At 40.9% G+C, this 19,686-nt stretch overlaps 1 protein-coding gene and 1 long non-coding RNA gene across 4 annotated transcripts in view; one reads left to right on the plus strand and one right to left on the minus strand.

Moving 5' to 3' along the window:
* Positions 1 to 4,359: 4,359 nt before the first annotated feature.
* On the minus strand, positions 4,360 to 11,725 carry LOC135234496 (thyrotropin-releasing hormone receptor-like). The gene is made up of 3 exons (XM_064299170.1): positions 11,213 to 11,725; positions 10,088 to 10,971; positions 4,360 to 8,090 (listed from the first exon to the last, which is right to left on the minus strand). The coding sequence occupies exons 2-3, from the start codon at positions 10,931 to 10,933 to the stop codon at positions 7,674 to 7,676; spliced, it is 1,263 nt and encodes a 420-aa protein (XP_064155240.1). The 5' UTR covers positions 10,934 to 10,971; positions 11,213 to 11,725; the 3' UTR covers positions 4,360 to 7,673.
* Positions 11,726 to 19,016: 7,291 nt separating this feature from the next.
* Positions 19,017 to 19,686, plus strand: part of LOC135234499 (uncharacterized) — a 31,096-nt gene continuing 30,426 nt past the window's right edge. Inside the window, exon 1 of one of the 3 annotated variants that reach the window (XR_010324119.1) lies at positions 19,017 to 19,375. This is a non-coding gene — a long non-coding RNA (uncharacterized LOC135234499). The remainder of the gene's footprint in view (positions 19,376 to 19,686) is intronic. The other 2 variants (XR_010324120.1, XR_010324121.1) reach the window with 2 other exon arrangements.

Genomic DNA, 19,686 nt, shown 5'->3' on the forward strand with positions numbered 1-19,686 from the left:
GTTTTGTGGGGACACTGAACTGGGACTGCTTGCCCAGCTGTTCGTGAGCAATGCAGGGTGACACGGAGCCGTAGGAAACAAACTGTGTTTGTTTTGCTCTCCTGCTGAAATACGTGCCGGGTGCAATTGCAATAATTGCAACAGCTTGAAACTCTGAATCACAGCTAGGTGTGGAAATCGGCGCATTTCCAGATGCTTCAGACTTCACATTTCCGTGAGCCTCATCTCAAAAAAGGGAATGAAAAAAGACAGCTGGAAACTGTGACTGCTGCCACAGCATCAAAGCAATGTGGACAGGGGAAGAGCTGTTGTGGCTTTAAACAATTGTGTTATTGGTTTCTTATGATTGAACACTGCTACCTGTGACTGCAGTTTCATAAGCATCATTGCTAGCAGAGAGCACAGGCTTGTACACATCATTCAGTTGATTGAGATTGAAATAATTCAGCATGTTCAGTAAGAGAACTCATTTTTTTAACCTACAATGACCTTTTTTTTCTGACACAAGAGGAAAAGAAGAGAGATTAAATAAAACCTTGTGTTTGAATGAGATAATAGTGCCCAGGTCATTTCTGTCCCTTTAAGAAAATAATAATAGGTTGCATAAGCTTTTAAATTGGAATTCATATTTTTCTGTATGCATCATTAACTAAACATAATCAGCGCACTGTCAGTTTTACACTATTCTCACATTGAGTGTGATGTTAGTTACTAGACTGGAGAAAGTGGTGGGTATCTGACTAATAGGATCCACAGAAGTGTACTGTGTGTGCTAGATTGTTCTAAACTTATCTGCTCTGCAACTCACAGTGTTGGATGAAGCCGCAAATTATATTATTTTTTTCCAGCTGCTGGGGAAAGCTTTGACTGGATATTCACCATGTATTGTTGCAGTCTGGGGAAGATATCTCTCTTTCCCAGATAGAGCAAACCACCATCTAATTCCCCTTCCACTGGCTTGCAGGCTAATATAAGTGGTAGGCTGTTTTCTTTGAGGGGGCGGATAATAGCGAGCATGGGCATTAATATTCATCATTAGCATTTCATGATACATTTCTTGCATGGTCGCATTCATGATTTTGGGCTCCTCCGACATTAGGTGAAATGGTAATTACTGCATCTTTTACGAAAAGATGCGTTCGGAGCCCCCCCCGTCATTAAGAACCATCTGCAGGGGGCTGAGAATCCAGAGAGATCAGCGATGTGTCAGGTCCCGGTATAGTAACCACTATTTACCCAGCTCCGCATTACTGTCAGCGGGCTGACTGTGGGCACAGGGATAGGTGCCACAACGAGGGAAATTGGAACTATATCTGTAAGGGAAAATGAATACACACCCTTACAGGGGCAATTACTGGGGGAAAAACTATTATTAAGCTATGGGGATTTTGACTGAAGTTGATAGCTTCAATGCACAGAGGGAGAGAGAAAAACAGAAAAGGGAGAGAGAATCAGTTTTTTTTGTTTACTGTTTTACAAAAAGGCACATCTAGCTTTATAATGGTTTTGAGAAATTTCTGCACACTCCCTCTCCCATAGCCATCCATTTTAACCTGCTGAAATGAAAACCAGTCACGTCTGCATTAAATATAATAAGATGCAGTCATCACAATAGCCTTTACAAGTGTCTTGTCATGGAATCTATGTCTTGATGTAAAAAAAAAAGTAGAAGAAGAAGAAAAAAAAAGCGAAAAACCTCAGGGGAAAATCAGCATCTCCCTGATGACCATGAATTAAGTAGAGCACTCGGATGAAGATGAGCGGCAGATGCGCTATTTCTAGATCTCGGTTCTCGTCTTCAAAATAAAATAAAAATCCGTTCCCGTCGCAAACCCCCAGTCCGGGCCATTTGGGAGCTGCTTTCAAAACCTTTTTTTCAAGGATTTGTCCTTTCTGGCGGTCCGCCTTGAGGTCCGTTTTCCATCAGGTTGAATTATGAGCGACTGCGGAGAGACGAGGAGGCAGGTACTGCTCGAGCCGCTTGAAGAGGAGCGCACTCTGAAAGTGAACTGTCCTTTCTCCAGCCGTGTCAGCGGAGCGCGGGGAGCTGTTATCCTCGCAGACGGTGGCGGCTGTTGGAATAGGAGACGCTTCAAATACAGTTAATACAGGGAGCTCCTTCGTTTTTGGGACCAATACATATTTTCTCTTTATTTCGCTCTGTACTTCACATGTGGTTTAAGTGCACATTCTCAGCAGCTTTTAGAATTTTAAAACACTTTGATTTTTCCGTGTAGACATTATGGCCCTTTTTATACATAGTTCCCCCATTTTAGGGCACCATAATGTCTGGGTCATATTAATATTATGTAGCACTTTACATTGCACAAATGCTTGAAGTCTGTGACCCATAGACATCACCAGCATCTTCTCTTGTGCTGCTCTGCCAGGCTGAACCTGCATAGCAGCAGCAGATTGAATTCTGGAGTCTACAGAAGCATCTTGTCTTTTCAGGTTCAACCAAATGCCTCCAGATTCTCTGGACGGAATATAATCCGTCAACAAATCCGATTTCCAAATAAACAAATCTGTTTTTCAAACGCAAAAATGTGAAACTTCTTCACTGGCTAATTCATTCTACAAATCAGAATCCAATTGAATGTGTTACATATGCTGACTTTCATTTGCATAACAACTATATGCTTTTTTTATATATAATGTATAAAAAATGCTGTAATTTCTATATGGAGAAACCAAACTGTATAAAAAAAACCCTTAAATAAAAGCTGAGAATTTGCACAAACCTCCAATTGTTTGATTACAAATCTAAAACTGTAGTGTACAGAGCCTAATCACGAATAAATGTCTGTCCCCACATTATGGAGCTCACTGTCTATATGATTTGCATTGTGACTAAAAATGGTTTGTAATACCATCTCATTTCTGCTTAATTATATCCATGATTATATGAGCAAAACTGACACACCTCTAGTCTTTTTTCTTGGATTGTTAGAGCAGAGAGGGCGCTATAACCTCAGGTCAAGCATGCTCATTCAATGTCACGTTGCTGCATGAATTTGTATGGTGCAATCAACAACAGAGTCAGGTGAAATTCAGAAAGGGGATATCTTTTAAATCTTTTTTTTTATATAAGTATGCCAGTATTTTAGATTTTCCATCGGAACACAAAATGGCGACAGATAAGTCATGGACAAGTCGAGGACCATCTTCAAGCATTGTAAGAGCGTATTTTCTTACACACGGGTAAAACTACCCGCACGCACAATCACCTGCTCCAACACAGTTCTCAACTCCAGCTGGTGCCAGTGAAGAAGAGGGTAGTAAAAAGGCCAAACTTAACAAATTTGCAGCCCCGAATAAGAAAGTGCATTGGCATTTTCATTGCTGTGGACAGGAGGCCATTTTCTTTCATTTTGTTGGGATTTCAGCAGCTCATCAATAATCTTGAGCACAAGAATAGCATCCCATCACGAGCACATTGGCCGCAGGGCTGTGCTGATGTTTTTTAAAAAGAACATGTCTACCTCCAAGGCTGGGCATTAGAGATGCTGAAAGTTACAAGACCAGACCTATGTTTGTGCCAGGCTGTAATGCTTAAAGGGAACTGTTCACTCAGTCACAATGTGAGATGTTGACCCTTGATTTCTGGACACGTCATTGTGGTTAGCTTTTCAGCGCAAAATCAAAAATATACTTTGCACATTTCATAAGAAATAGAAATAAAGGGAATGTGGCATTGCACTTCATACTTTACGCTAGTTAGCACTTAAAAGCAAAATTAATGGTAGATGGCAAATGTTTTTGTTTATTGTTACTGCAAGATGATATATTGTTTGCAATTTCACAGGGAAAAACAAATATAGGGGAAAGGCATTGTTCTGCACATTGTATGCCTTTAAAATAAAAGACCATCTTTTTTTCAGTGAATTTTCTCCATTTTGTAATATCATGAGTATATCGAATCGAGAATCCGTTCTCTTGTATTCAATAAAATCATGAGCTCAGTGTATTGTCACACCCCCAATATATAGAGATGTAACTGTAGTTCCCCTGACACAGTCAGGATTTCATTCCCAAGCATGATGTGTGTAACTACACAGAACATCTGTGCTGTAGCCCCAAAACACAGGTTCACATTGTAACTCCCTGGAATTTTCCAGAAAGATTCCACAGCTGAAGGGAAGACATGCGTCTCATACCGGTATAAGAACACTGAATGCACAAACTATCTGTCATAATGTATATGGGTCCTTTGGAGTCTACTACAAAGATATTTAAAACAGTAGCAAAGGAAACATTAGACCCCAGATGCTGTGATTAATCTTTAATCTTTTTTGCATTGATGTGGAAGAATATATATGTAAATCACCTTTCTGTAAAATTTTTGAAGAGGGAATGAAGAGCTGACCATTTTCATATAAAAAAATAACCGTTTCCATTTCAATAATTTTGGAAAGTCTTCACAAAGAAAATGTAGGTTCAGAACTTGATAAAATGGTTTTAGAAATGACTTACTCCAAAACAGACTGTATATGCCATTGTAAGAAACCCCTCAGATACACCAAACAGTGGAAGTATCTGAGTGGCCAAGGAATGGGTGTAGTCTTGCCCAATGCTACTTGAATGGGATTCATTTAATGATATCTCGATTATCTGATTCCAAAATTGTGTTTTAACCTTTCCTCTGTGTAAACGGTTATGCATAGACGGAGGATACGGTTTTCTGCCAGTAATGAGGCTCTATACAGATTGATATCTATCTTGGTAGATGTGGACATGCCTCTGGCTTGTGTAGCCTGCATAGATACAATTGTGTATCTTGCTATGACACTAGTGTACAGGCAAGTTACTATGGGGTGCAGATATCAGAGCAGAGTTCTATGTGTGTGTTAGGACCTTAAAACTGCTAGGTGTGCAGCAATAATTGTAAAAGAGGAATGCCAGGTCAAAATATATGCTGTTTATTGTACATTGTGTTCAATAATAGCAATATACAATGGTGCAAAATGTGTGCGTAGTTGGATGGCTATACACATATGATGCACAGGAGACCTTGTTGATAGGTCTCCCCGAACCATTGCACTTTCCCCATGAAATAAAGACCCAGTCATAACAAAACAGTACATCAATGATCCTGCTTTCGCTACTTCTGTAAGCCTAACACCATGTTAGCATTCGTAGCTGAGACACTGACGCCGATTGGTTTTCCAGCAATACCAAACACTATTACACCGTATTATGGAGAACCTAAGGTTTACATGCCATCCAGTATTTTTTCCAGTAGGATGTTTTGCAACTGAGCACTGTCTCTTTATTACACCCTGCTGATTCCCTGGCAGCACAGTTAACAGTCTGTTTTCCTTTGTGGGCCGGATTAGGGGCACACTTCTGTAAACTGCCTTACACTATGGGAATATGTTTTGAAAAAAAAGAAAAAAAAAGAATTCCTTCACAAGGTACTTCTATTTCCATTTTTTAAATCTAATTTAATCATACATTTATTTTCATACAACACCATGCTTACAAAACAAACTGATAAGCTATTGGCAAACAACAGTCAGTCATCACATTTCTGACCAAATTTAGGTAGTTCATTTACAGCACAACTACTAATATGCACAATAAACTGGACATCACTGCCAAATGATTTTTCCCTGTTAATAATTATGCACACAAACAATGTATGCATGCCATTGAAAACCAAAAACAAACAAGAAAACACTACAGTTTAATTACAGTGGAAAAGTGTGCACGACCAGATGACTTAATAATACCATAGTTTTACTTCTTTTTTCATTTGTTGGTATAGGAAGTGATTAATCATTCTACTCAACTAAACAATAAACATACAATTAAATCAAAGAGATACATACCTTATGTATTTTTAAATGTATTTACAAGATTTGTTGTTAACATCAATGTCCCACTCATGACATTAATTACAAAACCTTGAGCTGTTTTCACTGGTCTAACCAATGCAGTGTTACACTTGGAACCTCCTGTGAACCTTAATAAAACCAATGTACAGACTCTTATTAGGAGCTTGGTAGTAAAAATGTTGTGGTTTTAAAACTAAGTTTTGTTTTTAAGATAAAAAAAGGTAAAGAGAGCCAGGTTTAAAAAAATATTTAAAAAAAGATTTGATTTGATATCTCATGACATTATCTAAAATGACCTTCCAGAACTGGAGACTCTTCCTTGTGACATGTGATAATGGTCTTGAGATTACAAATTCTTTTTACCCCATGAAGTTCTCCTTCCTGTCTACCGTGAGCGCCGATTCTGGGGTGTGACATCTGGAAAGTCGAGTGTACAGGGAGGCTATTTTTACACACCGAAGTGTGACTTTAGAAGCACTTTTGAAGTCAGATCTGAGCCCCACAGAATGTCTTCATTCTTGCCTCCAGAACTGCCTGAGGCCATCACATGATTCATGTTGTTTTTTTTTTTAAATACAGCATAGCCTCCTTCCTTCTTTACAGCACATTTTGCTAGTTTTAAATGCCCTGCGTGAGAGGAAAATAATGAGTGTTGATTTTACAAAATGGAGCGTTGACCTAGTTAAAGATGCATCCTGTTTGCGTGTTGTTTCGTGAGTGTAAAATAATAACACGTCAAGTTAAACATTTTAATTCGTCTTCCCGGAGTTGTTAAGGGCTTCAGATTAATTTGTTGTCACAATTCAGCTTATTATTATCTTTATGTCCACGTTGTACACAACAAAGAATGCGCCTCGTTGTTGTGCTTGGTGATTCATCATTTATAATGGCATTTATCCTTCAGAAATGTCTCTTGAGGATGAGAAGGCAAACTCATATCTAATTTAGCTGAGCAGCAATTCAGCTGGGAATCAATTTATTTTAACTGACAAGTATAATCAACTGAAAAAGGTCTGCAATGTCATATGCCTGGGGTATTTCTAAGATGTCTTATCTCCCCTGTAATGTCACATTGAAATGGCTCTGCATAATTATATTTTTGGAGGAGAGCTGCAAAATCTCAATTGTCTCTTCCCTTGTAATGAAAGGGAAGGTCTGTCGTTGAATAGGCAATCCAGATAGCAGCAATCCATAGAAACAAGTAACAACTTTGAAATTATTTACAAAAGTAAACACTGACTTCACTGAAAACAAACACAGCATAATATGTTGAGTCCAACAAAAAAGTGCTCAAGTCCCATTAAGAATACTGCACTAAAACTGTGTTTCAAAAACTGAAAACACAAAAAAACATGTTGTGTTTTGAGGGCATTCTGTTTGAATAGCCAGCCCCTGAATCAATAAAAATGATTTCTTCCTCTGTTCTCTACAAAATATTATTTTGGCTAGTCATTACTGGTAATATGGAGGGTGAATTTTAATCAGGCTTGATTACTGAAAGAATCAGACAGCATTATTTTTATGATTAATGTAACACATATTGGTAAAGATACTGTGATAGGTATATATTGTGTATATTGTTTGTACAGCTACCAGATGCCGTGCATGAAATAGTGAAAATGATTTTGAAGGTTGCGCTAATGGAGAATCAGAGAAGGTGACATTCATCTTTCTCTTGGCAAAATTTACAAGTTTTAAGTCTTTCATGTCTGGAAAAAGCGCTCACCGTCAATCAAATTTTTTGTTTGGGACACCAGCAAATGCGTACGTGGTCTCTCCCAACCGCCAACCCTCCCCCCTGAAAAGGTTCCGTGGCCAGTGGGAGGAGCTTGCTCAGGCGATGCTGAACATGGTCCCCGTTTCCTTGCACTTGTCGGTGAAGCTGACCTTTTTGGCGGCGACGGAGTACCCGCCCATGTCCTCCTGCTCGGTGTCGTCGTGGTCTGGGCTCTCGTGGGAGGAGTCCTTCATGACGCTGTAGTACACCGGCATGTTGTACTTGGCGACCTTCTCGGGGTGCTGCTTCTTGCACTTGCAGAGCTTCTTAAATGCGGCCCGAAACTTCTGGGACATCAGGTTGTAGATGATGGGGTTGATGGCGCTGTTCATGTAGATGCACATGCGGCAGAAGAGCAGGAACCAGGTGTTGAGGTACGGCGGGTCCATGAAGGAGTTGACCACCACCAGCGTCCGGTAGGGCATCCAGAGGAGGGCGAACAGGATCACCACGACCGCTAGCATCTTTGTGACCTGCGGTATTGGGAGAACAAATTAGTTAGCATTGGCGTAGGTACAGATTTTTGTACAGCAATAGCTAACTGAGTCATGTCAATAGGGTAATGGCTTTCAATGGAAAAGAGATATCCAAAGCACATTTTCAGTCCTACAGGAAATTACATCAAGAGGTTTCATAAAACCAGTGAACTATTTTATTAAACTTTTGTCATAGAAAGACTACAATGCTTTGAGGGAAGTGAGTGGTACATTCATTCATTGACTTGAACAGAAAAGGTTCATTTCCTTTATGAAAACTGAAGAATATAAATGCTATATTAGTGTGTTTAAAAATAATCTTCTAGTCTATTATACAGCACTGACACTTACAGTGAGCAGTTCAATTGATGTAACGATTGGAGTGTTCTGTCTTAGACTTACTGTCTGCAAGCCAGTGACATAGCCAGGGGGGAGGGGTGGCATAAGCTTAATATTTGCTACAATTGAATGCAAAGAATCTGAAACCCTTCCACCACCACCCAAATACATGAATATATAGAGAAAATTATTACCAGAAAACTTAAAAAGTAATCTTTCACACACACTCCCTCCAGGCCATTCCACCGTAGCACCTTTTTACCTCTGATAGCATATAATGAGCTGTGAGTAGCGAGATTTACCTCATTAGAATACCGCTTACACAGAAAATATATCTTACTCCATTTTAAAAACATATTACATATATTAAAGGCCTCTGTGTTTTAACATCATCAAGTTCTTTGAATAAAGTGTTCTGAAACGTTACACCTTACACTTGTCGATGTACATACTACACAGAGCAGGCTTTTGGGCATTGCGGGTATTATTACAAAGACCTCAGACCACTAGAAGTAATGGCAGTAAATCTGTACTGCACATCAGTACCATAAGTATGTCTGTTACCCCTGGACATGGCTGTTAACGCGTGACCATTATCTCTCATTCCCCTGAAGGGGCCATCCTCTCAGCCACGGTTCTTCTCTACTCTGGCCCCCCAGTGATGGAATGAGCTCCTTACTCCAGTCAGAGTTACAGTCTATCTTCCCCCGCGGATTGAAAACACATGCACTTACACTGCATCTCGGATCAGCTGACCCCGAGCATTTAATAGCGGTTCATTAGCCCGACCTATGCTATTTCCAATATCAGGTCCTCAATGCTGGTTCATACTTAAAGCACTGCATTCTCAATCTCCCTCTTGCGCTTACTGTCGCATCTAACATTATGTCGTAGGTTAATGTACTAACTACTACTCTTGATTATGACACATGGCTTGCGCTGGCTGACCTGTGCTCCTTGATCTTCCATGTATGCACTTTTTATGCACTCTTATCTCTGTATTATAATGTCTGCTGAACATAAATGCAATGATGAAAGTCTGCACCAAGCATGCACAACAGCTTTCTCTCTTTCCACCTTTGAGAGACCAGTAGTCTACTACAACCTCAGAGGAATAAGAGGATGATTATATAGCTGGACTTCCACAGAATTCTACCACTGAGTTTATAATCCAATGGTTTGAGGAGAGACGAGCACATTACTGGTTTAGCAAAATGTTTAGCTCATAGCCTTCAACAGGTATATACAACAAAAAGTTTTTTTCCCTCATATAATTAGGATTTATGTCGTTTTTAAATTGTTCACGTTTATTATTTCTTTGACAGTGGAGGCCATTTTAACTTCTATCTTACAAAAGAATAAATTAAGGATTACATGTCATAGCGGTGAACCTTCTGAAGAAAGCCTGCACATCTTTTATTTGAATCAAGTAATATGAATAATACATTGATTTATTGAATGACTTCTTCTCAAGAGGCAATTAAAATGCCCAATATAATCACTGTAAATTACCCGTAATCATTGTAAATTACCTATAATCAGTGTACAAAAAGTCAGTCATTAGTCATTGTCTATGTGTGTGTTGTGTGTGTGTGTGCAGGCAACTGAACAGTTGATATATATTTTTCTTTCAAGCGAGTGAGATATTTTGATACCTGCTTCCTGGACGTCATGGCTCCCTTGTTCGACTTGCAGGACATCTTGACCGTGCTGCTGGACCGTCCCTGGTGGACGGAGTCGTTCCCGACCCGGTCGCTGGGGTTGGTCGGCAGGGGGCTCATGAACAGGATCCTGGCGATCAGGCCATACAGCACCGTGGCCACGATCAGCGGTATGACGTAAAAGAGCGTGAAGTCCAGGAAGTAAATGGGCATGTAGAGGTTCCTGGAGACGCGGTAGCCGCACTTGACCACCACCCCGTCGGCGAAGACCGTCTCGTTGGTGTTGACCAGAAAGAACCACATGATGCAGTAGAGGGAGGTGAAGACCCAGACGAAGGCGATGATCTTCTTGGCGCGGGACACGGTGCAGATGAACTGGGCTTTGATGGAGTGGCAGATGGCGATGTAGCGCTCGATGGTGAAGGCCGTGATGGAGCAGGAGGACACGTTGATGCCCAGGTACTGCAGGTAGGTGATGCACAGGCAGCCGGCGTAGCCGTAGACCCAGGAGGCCACCACGTCGGAGATGTTGGGCAGCCCGGCGGCCAGCAGGACGATGAGGTCGGCGAAGGCCAGGCTGACCAGGTAGCAGTTGGTGGGCGTCATCATGTGCTTGGTGCGGAGCACCACCAGCACCACCATGATGTTTCCCGCGATCCCGACGCCGCATATGAGCAGCGCCAGCAGGATGGTCACCACCTGCACCTGCAGGGGGCTCTGCGGCATGGCGCTCAGCTCCGCCCCCTGCGTGAGGTTCGAGCCCAGCTGGAGGGCGGGGGTGGCGTTCGCCATCCCGACGGAGAAAGGCGAGTCGTTCGGCGGCGTGGCAACGGGCTCCATTGAGCGAGGCGTCAGTTTTCATCCAGCTGCCGAAAATCCTACAAAGAGAACAATGGAGAAGGTGGGGGATACGTTCAATCTAAACCCAAGAAGAGGACAGATTTCATAAGTCACAAACCCAGTTTTAACCTACGACTTTTTTCCAAAGAAAGGGAGACAAACGCACTTCCACCAGCTCAGTCATCCCAGTTAGATTGGTCTAATTGTTCCGAGTGGGAACGAGCAGGAGGAGGGTGAGCGCGGGGAGGAAATGAGCAGAGGACGAGGTGAGCCACTCACCATGGCTGAGGCAGGTGTGAGCTTGAGCACGCCGGCGCTGGAGCCGCTCACCGCTGCGCGTGCAGACGGTCCACGGTGTCCGGGGCGCCGGGCGCGCTGGCCGCGTTCCAGAGCCGCGCCGAGCAGCTGCGCACCGCTCCTAATCAGGTGCTCCGCGGAGAAAGGCATGTAGGGGGGAGAAGAAACCGCGAGCCCTCCCCGTGCTTCCCAGCCGTCCAGAGTGAGGAAATGTGTGATGCTCTCTCTCTCTCATACGTACTCCTCCACCCTCCCCCCCTCTCTCTCTCTGTCTGTCTCTGCCTCTCTCTCCTCTTTCTTTTTGCAATCTCCCCCACTTTCCGTTCTCTCTTTCACTCCCCTACCCCACTTCTCTTTCCCAGCCCAACCCACGCTCTCTCTTCCTTTCATCACACGCCTGCTTTTGTTCAGGAACATGGGGGCCCATATGAAACCACGCATGTTGTATATTGACCAGGTAAGTAATCAGTAACGTAGGATCCTGGTTGGAAAGTGTTATCCCCTCCATGGAAAAACAAATGCTGCAATTGCCCAAACGGTTTAGGAAAAAACTTGGAGCCAGACTTTGCTAAAGGATTGAGTGTGCCTTGCCGATGGGTGAGGACGTACTATACTCATTTAACAGCGGGATTAATGTGCTAAACCTGGGAGTTGATTTTGCAAATGGGGTTCATTAAATACTCAGTCTAATTTAATAGCATCAGTTGTGAGCACATGTATCATAACTACAGGGAGATTCTAAAGGCCCGATTTTTCAGTGCAGTACATCTTTGTATAAAATCAGCACCATGTAGCATAATATTACTGCACTTTACTTTCTACCAAATATTTTAAAGCTATAAAGCAGTTCACTGTTAAGTCAGTTCACACACAATAAATTGACCAGTAAAAGGGCTGTGAGCGTCATACTGAACATAGCCGCGAGTTTATAAGATCAGAGATATAAAAATCAGGGGCCATCCCATGTCTTGCATTGTAAGTGATTCATGAATGCGTTTTAAATTGACTCTAAAACCAACTGGCATCCGTTGCCAACATGCAGCAATTGGGCTAATATGTAATTTCTTATAGTTTTTTGTCAGATGTCTTGCTGGCAAATTTTGTACCAGTTATAACTTTGTGCAGGATTGCCAGCTGAGACTCATATAGTGAATTGCAGCAATAAAGCTGAGAAGAAATTAAATCATTCATTACACTCTCTGTATGACAAAGGGACAACGATCCGATTTTAGAGATATTAAAAAAAATAATAATAACCCCCTTTAATTACAGATCATGCAGGGAGATGGGCTGCAGAAGATAGGGGGTTAATGAGCGGATTGGTGCTCTGTTCGCTGAGCTGTGGGAAACCAGCGTACAGCAGCCTCTTTAAAACTCTGCAGGAGCGGCAGGCCATCTCAAAGCAATGATTCGGAATGAGTTTTAATCATGGGAAATTGCCCACATTTAGTTCTGGAATTCTGCATCCATGAACTCCTGCCTGGCCATACATACTGTTCTCCAACTGCACCTTCCTATCCAAGAATGCACCTTGCCAGGTCCATCCACTCTTCCAGAACTTACCTGAACTTTGGCAGATGAGCAGCTTTGGTGGTGACACTGCAATGCGCATGTAGAAAGAACAACTACTTATAACTCACCCTTATAACATCGTGAAAATATGTAATGGCCCTTAAGGAATGAAAATGTGTGATTTTGTTGAGCTCTAATTTTGCGCTACTGAAGTCAGTAGAGTGGCAGTGCCTTATTCTGTCACCAGGGGGGTTCCATCACTTTTGAATTTTCTTCTGCTCGGTCTTTAGGTTACATAGCAAAATTCCCAGTGTTAAATCAACTCTGGCAGTGTTGATTTAGCACTAACGTTAATCAACACTTAAAGGCGATATTTACTCTACTCGAGTTAGAAGTACTCTGCCAGAGTTGACTTTACGCTGCAGATTGTGCTGTGGAAGTCTGCTGGGTGCTGGGGCTGTGCATGCTGCCGTGTGCTCGCCATATGCCGCGTCTCTTCTGGACTAGTTCTCGGTCTTGGGGAAAAAGGCTTGCATAAATATACAGTATGTGTGACACATCTGTAGAAACAGAGCAAAGAGACCAGTTTTCCAACCAAGGATACGATTTGCCCTGTTAAATGTGAGCTGGACAGAGAGCATGACAAGGCCAGGATTACACAGCAGCTAATCAGAAAGCAACAGACCCTAGTCACTGGGTGAAAATCCATTTATGGACATCAGTAGTGTTATATTACTTCAGAAGTCATTCTGAGAACCCAAATGCAGAGGGTTCTAACAGACTACAGTGACTATAGTGTGGACTCATATAAGGTCTGTTAGACTTGAATTAACTGATATTTTACTGTGTATTACAATGTGTATTGTGATTAATTTATTGTTGTAGAATTAGCACCTGATTAGATATTTTCCACTTAGTGGAACAAATAAAAATACATTGTGGAAATGTGAATAACCTGCACATCCAGGGATGTTTCCATAAACAGTATGCACTTTTGACTTCAAGGTTATCATCTAAAATGCCTTCAGTATGGTAACTTGAACAAGAATGAATATTCTTTTGAAGATGTAAAAATGTAACCACACACCACTGTAATAGTATTTTAAAAATCATTTGTAAGTAACCAAACACTATCTACTTTGGAAAATGCCTTTTTAACTGTGCCTCTGTTAGTTTGGTCATGAATTTCCACAAATATATTTGTACTGTGTGCTTGGCAGAAACAATTAGTGAAGTTTTATTAACAATAGGTTTGATGTTAATGTTGCAACTCTTCGTTCAACAAAGATCAAATCATATGCTGGTTAATGAAAACAGAAAGCAGTGAGCTGTAATGATGATATTTTGTGTTTCAGCTCAAATGCTAAACCAAGCAATCCTGAATACCACACACATGTTGTCACTTGTTTTCCCATGGGACCTATAGCTTGGCAGTGGATCCAGAACGAGAGTCACATGGGATTAAGTAGTCATATAAATACTCTCAGAAGCCGTGAGTGAACCCGTCAAACTGAAAGCAATAAAAGAAGCAAACTGGGGGAATATCGACCTCCATTTTCAAAACCATAAATACAAAACCAGATTTATTTATTTTTTAAAGTTAGATTATATAACGAAATAATCAGTTAGACCAAGATGTCAAAAGAGTATCGATTTTTAAATAGCACTTGTTTCATGTAATCAGGACTACACAAGGAGAACTAATTTCTTTGTTTCCTCCCAAGTTCCATTCAAATAAAATGCTGTACATTCTATTCTAGGTATTGAGGTGGTAGATGCAGCAGGATGGACAACTGTGACATCAAGGAGATCCAAGCCCTGTGGGTACAGGTGTTTAAAGCTTTCTGATGAAGCAGACACGCTCCCTCTTTATACAGCTAATTTTACCCTAGAAACACTTCTACCAGCAATCACAGACAGGAGTATGACCTTTCAATAGTCTAACGTGATAAGTACAAGCCATCCAAGGTTAACTGGGAATTCATTTGAATTATTAACTGCTTATTAGACTGTAGAGGAATTATACTCTTCCTGTGTTCTTCTACTCCCAATTCTTGTATATATCAGTTATCATCTTATCTCCGATGTTTCCACACTTTGAGAGCCACTTGTGAAGAACTGCCTGGCTGTATCTGCTAATGGATATGCTGAAAGTCATACTTGTCATACTTGTTCCTGGTTATGGTTATACACTTTGTTGTACGTCGCTCTGGATAAGAGCGTCTGCCAAATGCCTGTAATGTAATGTAATGTAATGAAAGTCCTGTTCTGAGGAGCTCTTAGCAAGCCAAACAACTTCAAGACTTCCTGCGGAGATCACTTTTTATCTCAAACTTGCATTAATCATTACGTTATACTGGTAATTGCATTAGCCTAAATATTTATATATACATCATTCATCTGTTGCTGAATGGTATTTTCTACAAGACATGACCTGACAAGAACCACCTCCCCTGGAAAGCTGCCATGGGAGAAAGTGGCTTTAATGATCTTGTAATGGGTGGCGCTATCATGTCATAAGCTCACAGTAACTGTCGGACTTCAACCAATCGAAGTGATTGTGGACAACAGAACATTTTTACTGGCTTATTACACCTGGTGATGAAACCCGCTCCGTCCCATTATCAGGGTCATGAAGTTTAACTGTCCTATTAAGGCTAGGAAGTAGGGCACAGTTTTCAAACTTCTGTAAGTAATATGTATAATAAACGGCCAGTTTCAAAAGGCTGGAGGCCATCATGAGGAGTACTGTAGTACACATTTTATTGATCAGCCAAACAGGAGAGAGAACGCTGGAACTGACATGGCTGTTCAAAACAAATACATCTTCTGCTGACCACTGCAGGGAGAACTCCGCAGTCGCTAAATTCGGTGTAAGGTCGCCCCTGCTCACAAATGCTGCATTAGTGCGCAAACACACAATAGTGTGCAACACTCTAAAGATACACAGGCATTATACCTGAAATTTGACAAACCGTTCTCGTTTGAAAAGTCTCATTCCTGCCAGGCGCCCGAGAAATTGCGTCGTTTCTGTGTTGTGAAACTCAAATGCCTTTTCTCCTGAACGGTCTTGAATAAATGTGCGTCTAATGAGAGTCGATTTGGATGGAGATGGAAGCTCCACAAAGCATGGTGCGGAGTAATAAGAAAACGTGCATTTTAACGGTAAGAGAAAAACGTAGATCTATGCAATGGCGGCATTTGCATACGTTACATAAAATAAATCAATTTACCACTCATGAGGCGCACAGTAATTGTGATAGGAACGTGAATGCTTTTACGCACGACTCGACTAAATCCAAGAGCAAAAATGCATTTGAATATTATCCAATACGTTTTTGATAAGGTCTTACAATTACAAATTTCTCAGCTGTTTGTGCAGCAGACACTAGAAATTTCACACGCAAATGATAATATGAGTAGGCTACATTAGATGTTAATGACAATATAATTACACACGGGCCGAATAAATAATGGATGAACTGTAAATGCCCTCAATGCAACAGTGGTGCTAAAATTTGTTTGAAATACTTAGAACACATCACAAAAGGGAAGTGTGTGTTCTAAGTTTCTTGGTATTAATTCTCCACGTTTTCTGTCTTAATTCCAAATTACGCATTTTCCCACTGGAGTGACTCGTTCTCGTAAATGAATGTTCTCTCTCAATACGGCAGTTAGACTAAGTAAATTCAGTCTGCCATCCTGACAATAGGCAATGCTCCTTCCGTCAATATGGTATCATTCCAAGTTGTATTCTTACTTTTCACCCCCGCATATCCTTATGCAAATTAGCTGTGGCAAACATCTCGAGGTGCTTTGCGGCCCCCTAGTGGAAAGAACTGATTTTTACACAACGTCCCAGGCCCTGCTGAATGGTAGCCCTTTATCCTGTGACCAAACACACGTAATCCCATGCATTTGATACACTTGACGTTCAATAAATGGTGTTCCATACCGTTTTAAATAGTAAATGGTGTCGTGCGGTATGTACTGTAAGCCTGCACCCTCGAGACGATACACTTGGCAAAGCTGGCACTGATTTTGAGGCTTAAGTAGGCTTAAGTACAATGCTTTGTCTTTGGACATTGCAGTACTACTCCCAATTGAATAAGACATTTTAATCAGCCGGCTTTGTAAACATTGTACTTGGAATTAAATTGAACCAGCCCTTAACATGTGCTGCATCACCAGCCAATCATGTAGAACATATGCCTACGACGTGTATGACCAATTTCAAGTCACGCAGAGGCCTTTAGAGAAACAAAACTCTGGACCAATGCAGACATGGTCTTTCTGCTTACCTTCTATTGTAATTTAGTTGTATTGAGTCCTTTGGGAATCTTTTTTCCCTTATAAAGAGAAGGACTCCTTGTCTGGACAACTTTAAGGGGACTTGCCTGAAAAAGGAATGCTGGAGCACTCAGAGCAATAGACACTGTTTAATGAGCAGAGGTGGCCGACGTTTTGACCTCTTTCTCAGAATAAAAAACCAAAAACAAATACAAGGACCGCACCAGTAGGGATATAAATACCCTCCCAATAATTACACAATGTAATGTGCACATGTGTAAAGACTAATAATTCTTTGCACAAATTACCACATACAGTACCAGTCAAAAGTTTGGACACACCTGCTTAAACCAGTTTTTTCATGATTATAATACTTTAACCTGTATAAACTTGTCTATAAACACTTAATATTTAATTATATGATATCTGTACTTATATAAGCAGATAATCATAAGTGAATTGCATTCAAAAGTTTAATTTTTAATTGAAAATTGAAATCTTGTAAGGTCGGGGGGGGAGCGTGCATTCTTTTGTTATTTAAATATCTTGGTACGTACTGGTGTTCATGGTGACGTCTATCTTAACAGGTGCTCCAGGACCTGTAGAAATTTTCATATTAAAAAAATATATATATAAAGACCACCCACCATATTTCAAGATGCATGGGATTTATTCCTACATCAGTTTCACCCTTCTACCCTCCATTGGAAATATATGATACTGCACTCCAACTAAAATGATTCTATCTATGTGGTAATTTGTGCAAGGAATTATTATTATTATTATTATTCACACATGCAGACTTTATATTGTGTAATTGATCGGAGGGTATTTATATTCCTCCTGGTGCGGCGTCCTTATCTGTTTTTTTACTTTGAGGAAGACGTTGTAGGCGTTGAAACGTCAGTCTCCCCTGATCATTATACAGTTGGCTCATTACAGTTACTAATTTTATCTGTCCTTCCTTCCTTTCCTTGCATCCTTTCCTAGGATGAACGGCCAAACGTTTAAAAATTCTTGAAATTGAGATCTGGAATCAAGCGTTGTCAACGTGTTGTCATATGGAATGGAAAAGGGTCAAATTAGCCTAAACTAGTCGCGGTTTACTTAAAAAAATGGCGGAAAACACGAGTTGTCTTTCCACAACCCATTTAAATGTCGAAAAACGGCGTAAAAACGCGAGTGTTCTTTCCACAAGATGCACGTTTTTTACGCATGCCTTGTGCCACTTAAAACGCGTATTGCGAACAGTCAAATAAGCTCCGCATGGTGATTTTCATAGCCAATAATGTTGAAATTGCTTCAACCAAATCAATTATGATCGAGGTCAGACCAGACCAGGCAGACCAGTTCACTACAAATGTTATCTGCTGCTCCAATTCTCTCTTATCTGTTGCTAAAAAAGTGCCTATTAAATTTTACATATGTGTGATATGAATTCATGACTGTACGTTATTTGTCAAAGCAACGTGATGTTAAATTAGATAATATAAAAGTTACAGGTATTGAGATTGCGGAGTGCTCCCTGGCTGTCACAGTCCAAGGAGTTGCACCGATGTTAGATCCATTTCTAGCCTACTATCTGCAACAATGTTTGTCGGCTCACTGAAGTAATTGAGTGCCGTCTCATCAGATAAGCCGAGAACATAATGCATGAATTATACGTATTTCTACCGAACTTTTCCTCTGGCAGAGTTGACAAGTTATACATACTGCAATCTCGTTTACAGTTGCTCCATTTCAGTGGCGCAGTACTTAACTCTAGGCATCAGGATAAATTCTGCTCATAATAAGTTTTAAATTCCTAATAGATTGTTTTGTTTCATTTTAAATACGTTCTCAATATGGGCGTTTTGTTTCACTACTTTCACTAGACAGCTTCGCTGACTTGCTGAACAAAATTAATGTTATGTAATTTCAACAAATTTCCACAAGGTGGCATTCAGACACCAACCATTAGTAGTGTATGGTGGAGTAACTTCTTTTTAAATAAATCAATTCTCAACATACATACAGATGCATTTTTTCTCTTATTTAAAATATAAAATCCGTATTAATAACAGTTTTGGAAACGAAACGCGTCGAGTTTATGGCTTAATTTTGACCCATTTGGCCTTCCATATTGTCAATGTGTTTTTTGCGCTCTCAACGTGCTGACAACGCATGCTTCCAGACAACAGTTTCACGTATTTTGACCAGTTTGGCTGTCGATTCTATGAAACGCAAGGAAAGGAAGCAAGGACGGTTAAAATAAGCGATTGGAACGAGCCCAGTGTCTTTTGTTCCGAGTGCAGTGTGCTGCAGCGTTCCTTATTTCGGGCTGGTCCCTGTGAAGTTGTCCGGGTAAGGAGTCCTCTATATCCTCCTTCCTTTTTAACTGCACTCGTTATTGTAAATGTACAATTACCCTATGCCATATTTATCGAAGACATTCACCTATGTCAATTTAAGTGTGCCCAAACAGTGTCTGTAATTGTAGTCATGGAGAGTAACTATATTTGTAAAGACCGAGGAGGACCCATATTGACATGTATGAAGAGTAGCCTCTCAGAACGGGCTCTACGGAGTGAGTAATTATATAGAACACCTCATACAAGCAACATACCCCAACAGCAGCGTAACTGCTTCCATCATATTTTAGTGACGATGGTACA

Source organism: Anguilla rostrata, chromosome 11 (assembly GCF_018555375.3).
Source record: "Anguilla rostrata isolate EN2019 chromosome 11, ASM1855537v3, whole genome shotgun sequence".
Taxonomy (NCBI): Eukaryota; Metazoa; Chordata; class Actinopteri; order Anguilliformes; family Anguillidae; genus Anguilla; species Anguilla rostrata.